At 38.3% G+C, this 11,350-nt stretch overlaps 1 protein-coding gene across 1 annotated transcript; it reads right to left on the reverse strand.

Annotated features, from left to right (window-relative positions):
- Positions 1–8,875: 8,875 nt before the first annotated feature.
- On the reverse strand, positions 8,876–11,075 carry LOC124101543 (zinc finger protein 354B-like). Its single transcript, XM_046457557.2, has one exon. It carries the CDS (start codon positions 10,856–10,858, stop codon positions 9,026–9,028), a length of 1,833 nt encoding a protein of 610 aa, XP_046313513.1. The 5' UTR covers positions 10,859–11,075; the 3' UTR covers positions 8,876–9,025.
- Between the last annotated feature and the right edge of the window lie 275 nt (positions 11,076–11,350).

Genomic DNA, 11,350 nt, shown 5'->3' on the forward strand with positions numbered 1-11,350 from the left:
AACATGGTTTGTTTTCCTCTTTGATTGTTCCCCCCCCCCCTTTACTGTCCTACCTCCCACTGTTGGTTTTCATTGTTATTTTCCATTTCCTCTTCCTGTAATACTTTGGCTAGGATGTTTTGAAGAGATGGTTTTCTAGCTGCGAATTCTTTAAACTTTTGTTTATCGTGGAAGGTTTTAATTTCATTCTCCATCCTGAAGCTTAATTTCGCTGGATACACAATTCTTGGTTGGAACCCATTATCTTTCAGTGTTTGAAATATGTTATTCCAGGATCTTCTAGCTTTCAGAGTCTGTGTTGAAAGATCAGCTGTTATCCTGATTGGCTTGCCCCTAAATGTAATCTGCTTCCTTTCTCTTGTAGCTTTTAAAATTCTCTCCTTATTCTGTATGTTGGGCATCTTCATTATAATGTGTCTAGGTGTGGATCTCTTATGATTTTGTACATTCGGCATCCTGTAGGCTTCTAGGATTTGGGATTCTGTCTCATTCTTCAAGTCTGGGAAGTTTTCTCATGTTATTTCATTGAATAGATTGCTTATTCCTTTGGTTTGGACCTCTATACCTTCCTGTATCCCAATGAGTCTTAAGTTTGGTCTCTTTATGTTATCCCATATTTCTTGGATGTTCTGCTCATGGTTTCTTAACAGTCTTGCTGAGCTGTCTATGTTCTTTTCCAGTTGAAATACTTTATCTTCATTGTCTGATGTTCTATCTTCTAAGTGTTCTACTCTGCTGGTAGTATTCTCAATTGAGTTTTAAAGTTGGTTTATTGATTCCTGCATTTCTAGGATTTCTGTTTGTTTGTTTTTTATAACCTCTATCTCCCTATATATTTGATCTTTTGGTTCTTGGATTTGTTTATGTAATTCATTGTCGAAGTGATCTTTCTTTGTCTGATTTTGCTGTCTAATGTCTTCCTTGAGACTCCAGATCATACGAAGCATGTATATCCTGAATTCTTTATCTGACATTCCATCTGCTGCAGCTATTACCTCTTCTAAAGTTGAGTTGACCTGCATTGCTTGTGGTCCTTTCTTTCATTGTCTTTTCATACTGCTCGCGTTTCTTTCTGCTTGGTGAAACTGTTGTTTTTTTGAAATTTTCCCCCTATATATTTATATTGCTCTTGTATAGTTGAAAATTCTCCCTTGCAGGGTTGGGCTGCAGCTGTGCTCCTCCTCCAATTGGGGTGATCTGTCTACCATGCTGACGGGCCGCCGGGCCTGTTCTGCCGGTCGGTCGCAGGTCTGCCTACCTTGCAGGCGCGGGCGGCGGCTCTGCTCTGCCCTTACTCCAATTCAGGTGACGTGTCTACCACGCCGGCGGGTCGCTGGGCTTGTTCCAAGCGTGGGAGGCGGCTCTGCTCTGCCCCTACTCCAATTGGGGTGACGTGTGTACCACGCCGGTAGGCCGCTGGGTCTGATCCACTGGTCAGTCGCAGGTCTGTTTACCTTGCAGGTGCCAGCGGCGGCTCTGCTCTGCCCCTCCTCCAATTGGTGTGACATGTCTACCACACCCGCGGACCGCTGCACCTGTCCTGCTGGTCGGTCGCAGGTCTGCCTACCTAGCGGGCATGGGCGGCGGCTCTGCTCTGCCCCTACTCCAATTGGGGTGATGTGACTGCCATGCCGGCAGGCCGCTGGGCCTGTTCTGGGCGCGGGCGGCGGCTCTGCTCTGCCCCTCTGGCTTGATGACAAAGTGAGAGAGACTCGGGTGTTTGTGACTCACTTTCTTTACCAGGAGACCAACTGTTTTTGTTGCCGCTGGTATCGATGAAGTTCTCTCCTCCACCGCTTTCTGATGACATCAGATCTCTGCCATGTTGGTATCCCATGTGAATGGCAGCATTTCGTTCCCTTTGCCGGGTGACCAAAGCAACGGGTGAATCCTGACCGGCCCTCACAAGCCCTGTCTCAATCCTGTTGCCAGTGCCTATGAAGGCTCGGTTGGTATTTACCTCCACAGTATTCAGCAGGACCCGGACCGAGAAGCAGTTTCCGCGGGTTCTTTAGCCCTGGGCCAGAGCAGTTTCGGGAGCCGGAATTCGGCCACTCCGGGCTCGGTGTATGTTCTGATAGGAGCAGGCTCCAAGAAGCAGTTTCCGCAGGTTCTTTAGCACTGAGCCTGAGTAATTTGTCTGCGAGATGCAGGCGAATGGCAGCCTGAAATTACCTGTTCTATCTCTCTTTACATTCTTGATTGTTTGCTTTTTATATGTAGCCACTCATACGTATTAACTTTCTTCCTAGAACTGGTTTCATAGTGTTTCAGAGGTTCTGGTATGCTGTGTGATTATTTTTTTTTAGTTGTAGCTGGACACAATACCTATATTTGACTTATTTATTTTTATGTGTTGCTGAGGATCAAACCCAGAGCCTTATACATGCTAGGTGAGCACTCTACTGCTGAGCCACAACCCTAACCTGACTATTCTTTTTTGATTCTAAGAATTTTAAAATTTCTGTCATGATTTCTTCGATCATTTATTCATCATTAAAAGCTATTTGTTCAATCTCCAAGTATTTACACAGTTTCTGTCATATTTTTTGTTCTTGATATCTAGTTTTTATTTCATTATGATCTTATAAGATGCAAGGAATTATGTTATTTTGTATTTGTTAAGAGGGGTTTTTATTTCTAAAGTATGGTCTATTTTGGAGAAAATTCTATAAATTGTTGAGAAGAAAGTGTAATTCTGCTGTTGTTGGATGAAATACTGTACAGATATCTAGTAAGTCCATTTGATTTGTGAAATTTTTCAGATTCAGAGTCTTTTCTGAATTTATATCTTGGTGACTTTTATCTATTGGTGAGAGAGATGTGTTAAAATTGCTCAGTATTATTGTACAGGGGTCTATCTGAGTCTAAATCAATTAGTGTCTGTTTTATGTAATTGGCTACGTATTTGGGGAAAAATATTTTGTTATCATTATATCTTCTTGTTGAATTGTTCCCTTTATTAGAATGAAGTGACCTTCTTTATCTCTTCTGATTTATTTTGGCTTGAAATCTTTGTCAGATATGGAAGTAGCTACTTCTGCTTGTTTTCAGATTGCATTTGCGTGATATATAAATTTACATCTTTTCACTTTCATCCTCTTTGCCTGTGGGGTGATATTTTGCAAATGGCATATAGTTTTTAAAAAAATCAATTCCTATGCCCGAGCTTCTATTTCTTCTTCAATTCTAAAAATTGAAGTATATCCAGTTTGCTGAATATAGCAACCTTTGCTGACCTTTCTTGGAACATATTCAAAGGCCTCATGCATTTTAGAGTTTTACAGAGAAATCAAAAGTAATTTTGATTGCCTTGTCTTTAATACAAATTTCGTCTACTTATTCATTTTGTAATGAAATTTTTACTTCTTATTTTTAGATATACATTATAGAAGAGTGTATTTTGACATTATACATATATGGAGTATAACTTAATTCTAATTAGAATCCCATTATTGTGGTTGTATATGCTGTGGAGTTTCAATGGTGCTGTATTCATACATGAACATAGGAAAATTATGTCTGATTGATTTCACTGTCTTTCCTATTCCCAATCCCCTTCCCTTCCCTTCATTGCCCTTTGTCTAATCCAGTGAACTTCTCTTCTTCTCTTCTTCTCTTCTTCTATTCTTATCCCTTGTTGTGTGTTAACATCTGCATATCAGAGAAAACATTTGAACTTATGTTTTCTGGGATTGGTTTATTTCACTTAGTAAGATAGCCTCCAGATCCATCCATTTGCTTGCAAATATCATGAAGTCATTCTCTTTTTTAAAATTTTTAGTTGTAGTTGTCACAATACCTTTATTTTATTTATTCATTTATACTTTGTGCTAAGAATTGAGAATCGAACCCAGGGCCTCACATGTGCTAGGCAAGCGCTCTACTGCTGAGCCACAACCCCAGCCCCAATTCATTCTCTTTTATGGTTGAGTAATAATATTTCCTTATGTATATGTACACACATTTTCCTTATCCATTCCTCTATAGACGGGCAGCTTGATTTGTTAGATAGCTTAGCTATTGTGAATTGAGCTGCTATATATATTGATGTGACTGCTTCACTGTGCTATGCTGATTTTAACTCCTTTGGATATATGCCAAGGAAACGTGTAACTGGGTCATACAGTGGTTCCATTTCTAGTTTTTGAGGAATCCACATACTGATTTCCTGAGTTGTTGCAACAATTTGCAATCCCACCAGCAGCGTATGAGTATAACAATTCTCCCACATCCTCACCAACATTTATTGTTGCTTGTATTCTTTTTTAAAAAAGAAATTTATTTATTTATTTGTTTGTTGTTTGGTGCCGGAGATTGAACTCAGGGGCACTCCACCACTAAGCCACATCCCCAGCCCTATTTTTTATTTTATTTAGAGACAGGGTCTCACTGAGTTGCTTAGCACCTCACCATTGCTGAGGTTGTCTTTGAACTCTCGATCCACCTGTCTCAGCCTCTGGAGCTCTTGGGATTACAGGCATGAGCCATGGTGCCCAACAGTTACTTCTATTCTTGATAATTGCCATTCTGGCTAGAGTGAGATGGAAAGTCAGTGTAGTTTTAATTTGCATTGTTCTTTTTGTTAGTGATGCTGAAAATTTTTTCATATATTTGTTTACTAATCATATTTCATCTTCTGTGAAGTGCCTGTTCAGTTCCTTTGCCCATTTATTGAACTTCTATTCTTCTCTTTTTTTTTCATAACCCAAAAGGATTTATCTCAGGAATAGAACATCAAAATTAGGACAATGTAATTCTCTATTAAAATAATGAAGAGAAAAACAATATGATCATTTCAATCAATGCAAAAGATGCATATGACAAAAATACTATTCCCTTTTATGATAAAAACTCAGCACACAGGAGTAATGTCCTTTTTCATAACAAGAGAATGTCCTTTTTCATAACAGATATACATAAATTTCAATTTGTTTGCTAATATATTAAATGGAGAAATACTGAATATTATTTCTATTCAATGTTCTATTGAACCATGCTATGTAGCACTGCAGTGTAAAAAAAAAAATAAAAGGTGTTATAATTGGAAAAGAAAAATATAACATGGTAATCATGTACAGATAACATGGTTGGATAACAAAACTACTAAAAATAAGTAAACGGAGCAAAATTGCAAGATACGAGGCCAATATACAAGTCAGTTGTATTTCTACACACTAGTAAAAAAACAGAGAATGAAGTTGAAAAATACTACTTATAGTAGTACAGACAGCACGTTATGTCCTCTCATGCCTTCTTGCCGCAGTGTATGCTTTTTTCCTTACTTATTTCCTTCTACCTTCATATACCTGTTCCAATCCTACATTTCTTTCCAGTCTCATTTTAGACTTTTCACTCTATTAAAAATGATCTTTCTCTCTGTCCTTGAGTAGTTCTCAAAGTTTAATTCATCAGCAAATCCTTTCCTTAAAAAAGCTAAAGTAACAGATTTCAAATATGCAAAACTGATAAAAGTGAAGAATTCTTAATGAAACAATAAGGAATTAACTCCTGCTTTCCTTAAAAAGAAAAAAACAAAAACAAAAACAAAAAACAAACAAACAAACAAACAAAAAACAATTCTAGAAGCAAAGATTTGAAGCCACTATGATTAAGTTTTTGTCACCTGAATAGAAAGGGCTGTTAACTGAATCTTTTTTTTTTTTTTTTTTTGGTACTAGGGATTGAACCCAGTGGTGCTTAACCACTGAGCCACACACCCAGTCCTTTTTCATATTTATTTAGAGACAGGGTCTTGCTGAATTGATTGGGACCTTGCTAAGATGCTGGCTTTGAACTTATGTTCCTCCTGCCTCAGGCTCCTGAATTGCTGGGAATACAGGTGTGCACCATTGCATCTGGCTTGTTAACTGCACCTTAAAAATTGAGACCTTTTCCCTATCTTAGTGAAAATACATCAGCAACCAGAAATTCCTTTACCTCCAATCAAACTGATTTACATTCCCATCTCTCTGTAGACTTCCCCCTTTCATAAAGTTAAGATTAATTTCTTTACCTTTTTGCAGAATTCCCTCATAACATTTCAAAAATGTGTTCTACCCAGTAATCTTTTTTTTTTTTTTAATACCGGGGATTTAACTCAGGAGGACTCAGCCACTGAGACACATCCCCAGCCCTATTTTGTACTTTATTTACAGAGCGGGTCTCACTGAGTTGCTAAGTGCCTTGCTTTTGTTGAGGCTGGCTTTGAACTCGCAATCTTCCTGCATCAGCCTCCAGAGCTGCTGGGATTATAGGCATGTGCCACCACACCCAGCCTACCTAGTAATATCTTCTTTAATCCACTCCCAATGTGTGTAAATCGTATTGCCTAAGTCATTAAAATAGACATATTCCCTAAATCATTCTTTTCCCTTCATTTAAACTTCCTGAAAGTCTTTAACATGCTATTAGTTCCTCCTTCATATAATAATCTGGCTTCTGTTCACTCTACTGATATTGTACTTGCCAACATCTCCAGTGATCTGCTTAGTTACCAATTTATTCTTTCCTTATTACTTGACTTTAGGATCAACACATGAACTGTGATTCAGTTCTTTTTTGGATACATGTCATCAATCTTATGGCATTTCTCCTACTTATATAGGACTGCTCCTTTTGATCTTAGCTCAACTCCTCCCATTCCCACCCAACACACCTCCATCAACTTCTATATTTTTTACATAGTTTTATCCATGATCTCTGTTTCTCACTTTAATCTGTTCACTCTCCTGGCCAATTTCATGCACCATGATTTTCACTACCTACTATATTTTACTCATAATTCTAGTTTTCAAACTCACATTTCCTAAAATTGTGTGCCACATTTAAAGTACAAAATCAATCTTGATAACTTTCAAATTGCCTGTCTTGGTGCATTGTACCATCATCCACCTGGGTAACAAACCTAACTTACCCTTCTTTTTACTCACCAAACACTATTATTCAATTGCAAGGACTATGCCTTATCTATTCTATACAGTATTAATATTGTCACATATTCTTTACCTCACTGTCTTGTGTTTGGAGACTCATTTACCTATCAAATGACTGTAATGGCCTATGTGACTAAACTTGTTCAGCTGTGTTCAACATTCTAAATTCATCCCTTTGTCGCCATAACTGTCTCCCTTACTTAAAATTTGTGCCATAAAACTAAGGGTAAAATTTAAACTCCTTATTATGACAAATAAGATGTTTTGCTATCTCATTTCTGCTTTCTTCTCAAGATTCAGTCTCATCACTTCTTTTAACAACAGACTTTCTATAACTGTGCCATGCCACAACTTTGCATATGTGGTTTCCCCTATTTAGAACACTCATTTCACCTTCCAAAGAATCCCTACTATTCTTCCAAATCTGGGCACAGGTATAACTGTTTCTGAGACATCATCTCTGGTCTCTCCAAGCTCCCTTGGTTAGTCTTCATTCCTTTATTCTGCATCCTCCTGTAAACCTCTATTTGTTCTGCAACATAATAGCATCACAAATTACCTAGTTCTCTGTGAAAAAATCACTTACAATTTTTCATTTGCCGTTTCCTTTAACTTCCAATTTCCTACACAAATTAATGACTTCTTGAAGAGAGCCTGTTTCTTTCAGCCATACAATTTCTAGTGCCCAGGATAGTCCTTGGCCTAAGCCTAGGCATAAACAAATGTAAACCACTTCCAAAGTTCATGTTTTTTTTTTTCTTTTGCAGTCTGAAATTGTAAAAACTAGAAGACCTCAAGTGAAAAAATAAACTTTTACTTCATGAAGTGATTCCTTTTCAAGACTTTCCCACTGGTTATAGTTTCTCCCAAATACTGGAATTTTTTTTCCAACTGAGAAATATAGTTTTAATCTTTTTTTTGGGGGGGGGAGGGAGGAGTATTGAGGATTGAACTCAGGGGCACTCAGCCATGGAGCCACATCCCCAGTCCTATTTTGTATTTTATTTAGAGACAGGGTCTCACTGAGATGCTTAGTGCATCACTTTTGCTGAGGCTGGCTTTGAACTTGAGATCCTCCTGCCTCAGCCTCCCAAGTTGCTGGGATTATAGGCATGCACCACCATGCTTGGTATAGCTTTAATCTTGACATGATTGCCAAAACAAACTAAAGTTCTATTTAAATTATCCAGTATCACTGTTCAGAGCATAGCAAGTATGGCTTAATAATAAATACGACCTCAAAGCAACTAAGAAAAATTATTCTGAAAACAAAATTAGGAATTGTGTAGAAATTTAAGAGCCTTTTAGGTGTAGTTTATAAAGTTACCGGAACCAAAAAGGAACATATATTTTTCTTTTCTTTTTTAAAATGATAACCATGCCACTTTGACAGTACATTAGAAAAAGGTGAATTACAGACACTCAGAGGTAGCTCATAGTTTGTTTTCTTCTTTTATTTGGTCCTTTGCTCTAAAAATGCACATATTTTTAAGATCAATTCTTTCCTTTCTTATAAAAGTGTTAGTTGTAATAAATATGCTAGTAGTTTATACAGTTGCTTTTCTAGTGAGAAATTCAGCACCCCTGAACCCAGATGTTTTCCCCCCATGTTTACATGTTGCACACTGTATACTGCTGAAAAAGACAGGGTTAAAAAAAGCCCATCTTTTATCTTACAAATGGCTACTATCATGTCAGCAACTGTGAAGTGTCTATGCAGGACATTTTAAAGAGTAAATGACAAATGGCTCAGTGGTGTACATTTGTAATTCCAGCAACTTGGGAGGCTGAGGCAGAATGACTGCCAAATTCAAAACTAGACTGGGCAACATAGTGAAACCTTCTCAAAAAATAGTAGAGCAACCCTTGGTTCAATCCCCAGTATGGCTAAAAAAAAAAAAAAAAAGAAAAAGAAAAAGAAAAAGCGAATGACAGGTATGAAAATTTTTCTCATATGATTACATGGCCAAAGTTTAATCCTTGGAATTTATATCTAATGAAGACTCTATCAAAATAGTTTCTTGATATTCCTAATGTTCAATAAATCAATCTTAAGTACATAATCTCTGATAAGCTTTGGTTTAAGGCTTTTAAACATGCAAATCTGCTTTCAAGGAGCCCTCTTCTATATGAATTTTAAAATGATTTGTAAGGGATGACCTCTGGCTAAAGAGTTTCCCACATGCATTACACTCATAAGGTTTCTCTCCAGTATGAATTCTTTGATGTGCAATAAGTGAGGAGCTTTGTCTAAAAGTTTTCCCACATGTGTTACATTTAAAGGGTTTTTCTCCTGTATGAATCCTCTGATGTTGAATAAGAGCTGCACTTTGGCCAAATGACATCCCACATTCCCCACATTGATAGGGTTTCTCTCCAGTATGGATTCTCTGATGATTACTAAGGGATGAGTTACACCTGAATGTTTTCCCACACTCACTGCGTTTGTAGGGTCTTTCTCCAGTGTGCATTCTCTGATGCTGAATGAGAGCTGAACTCTGCCTGAAGGCTTTCCCACACACTTTACATTTACAAGGTTTCTCTCCAGTGTGAATTCTTTCATGAATGATAATTGTTGAATGGGAACTTAAGGCCTTGCCACATTCATTACAATTATATAATTTCTCTCCAGTATGAATTATTCGATGTCTATTGAGTCGTGAAATAGAAGTGAAACCTTTTCCACACTGATTACATCTATAGGGCTTTTCTCCAGTGTGAATTCGTTCATGTTGAATAAGTGATGCACTCTGACTGAAGGCTCTCCCACATTCACCACATTTGAAAGGTTTCTCTCCGGTGTGAATTCTCTGATGATAACGAAGAGATGAACTAGACTTAAAGGTGTTGCCACATTCATTACACAAATAGGACTTCTTTCTGGAATGAATTCTCTGACACCCTGGAAGAGATGTGGATGGCTTCCTACCTGGATTATATCTATTGGGATTTTCTCGAGCATGAATTTTTTGATGCATAAAAAGGCCAGATCTTCTGCTAAAGGATTTACCATATTCTTTACATCTATAGGATTTCTCCACAGTATGGGTTCTTAAGTGCTTACAAAGAGATGCACTATGGCTAAAGGCTTTCCCACATTCTTTACATATGTAGGGTTTCTCGCCAGTATGAGTTCTTTGATGTTGAATAAGACCAGAACTTTGGCTGAAAGCTTTCAAACATTCTTTACATTTAAATAATTTCTCTCCAGTGTGATTTTTCAGATGTTTACGAAGGGATGAATTGTGAATGAAAGCTTTTTCACATCTATTACATTTATAGCGTTTCTCTGCTGTCTTGATTTTTGGTTGGTTAAGTAAATTTGCATTCTGTTTGAAATTATTTCTTTGTATTTCATACGTTAAGGGTGTTCTTTCTCTAGAAATCCTTTGTTTCTTAAATATGACTGATTTTAGGCTGACATTTTGGCCAAATTCAAAATTTTTATGGCTTTTGTCTATAGTAAGAATTTTCTTATGGGTAACTGAAAATATTTTTAAGCTTTCATTTTTGTCTTGCTGTCTTTTTAACCTGTTTTCAGATATACAGGGTTTCTCTGATATAACGTCCCAGAGTTCATCCCTTTTTAGTCTTTTCCTCCTCAGCCCTTGAAATGTGAAGTCTTTAGTTTGAGTTGACTTTGTGGTTTGAAGACTGCTCTTATATCCGAGAGAAGAGTCTCCGGGACTTTCTTTCTCTACCTTCCAGGGATCTTCTCCTTGTTGCAACAGGGAGATCACCTTTGGTTTGGTGAATGGGGGTCCCAGTGAGGCCAGGTTACTACAGTTCTCCAGCATCACCTCCCGGTACAAGCTTCTCTGGGAAGGATCCAGCTTTCTCCACTCATCCCGAGTAAAGAGCACAGCCACATCCTCAAATGTTACCGATACCTGAGACCTTGATTCCCTTTGCTCAGGAGCCATGTTCTCTTTTTGGGCTCTTCTCCCCAGGATGGGTGCAGTCTCCAGGAGATCTCCTCGGGCTCGGGGCTCCCGGGGTGACGCCTCGCCAGGCCGCGCTCCGCATAGGGGATGCTCCGGAACCGCCCCGCTCGCCGCAACCTGGCGTCGGGACCCCGGCCGCCAGCGACCTCAGCTCTACAGCCGGAAACCTGGCGGCAGACACTCCGCGGCCCCGAAGGTCCAGTTATTCTTCTCTTCTTCTAAGTTTTTTTGAGTTCTTTATATAACCTGAAGATTAATGCTTTATCTGAGATGCAGAGGCAAGATTTGCTCCCATTCTGTAGGCTCTTTTTTTCACATTCTTGTTTCTTTCCTTTGCTGTGAGGAAGCTTTTAAGTTTGATACTATCCCATTTATTGATTCCTAATTTTACTTCTTGCACTTTAAATGTCTGGTTGAGGAATTCAGTTCTTAAGTTGACATGATGGAGAGTCAGGCTTACTTTTTCTTCAG

This window comes from Marmota monax, unplaced genomic scaffold, assembly GCF_021218885.2.
Source record: "Marmota monax isolate L192 unplaced genomic scaffold, Marmota_monax_Labrador192_F-V1.1 WCK01_AAM20220418_F8-fsc00390, whole genome shotgun sequence".
Classification (NCBI taxonomy): domain Eukaryota; kingdom Metazoa; phylum Chordata; class Mammalia; order Rodentia; family Sciuridae; genus Marmota; species Marmota monax.

Coding starts and splice junctions, on each gene's coding strand:
- LOC124101543 (XM_046457557.2), bottom strand. CDS start 10,858: ATGGCTCCTGAGCAAAGGGAATCAAGGTCTCAGGTATCGGTAACATTT.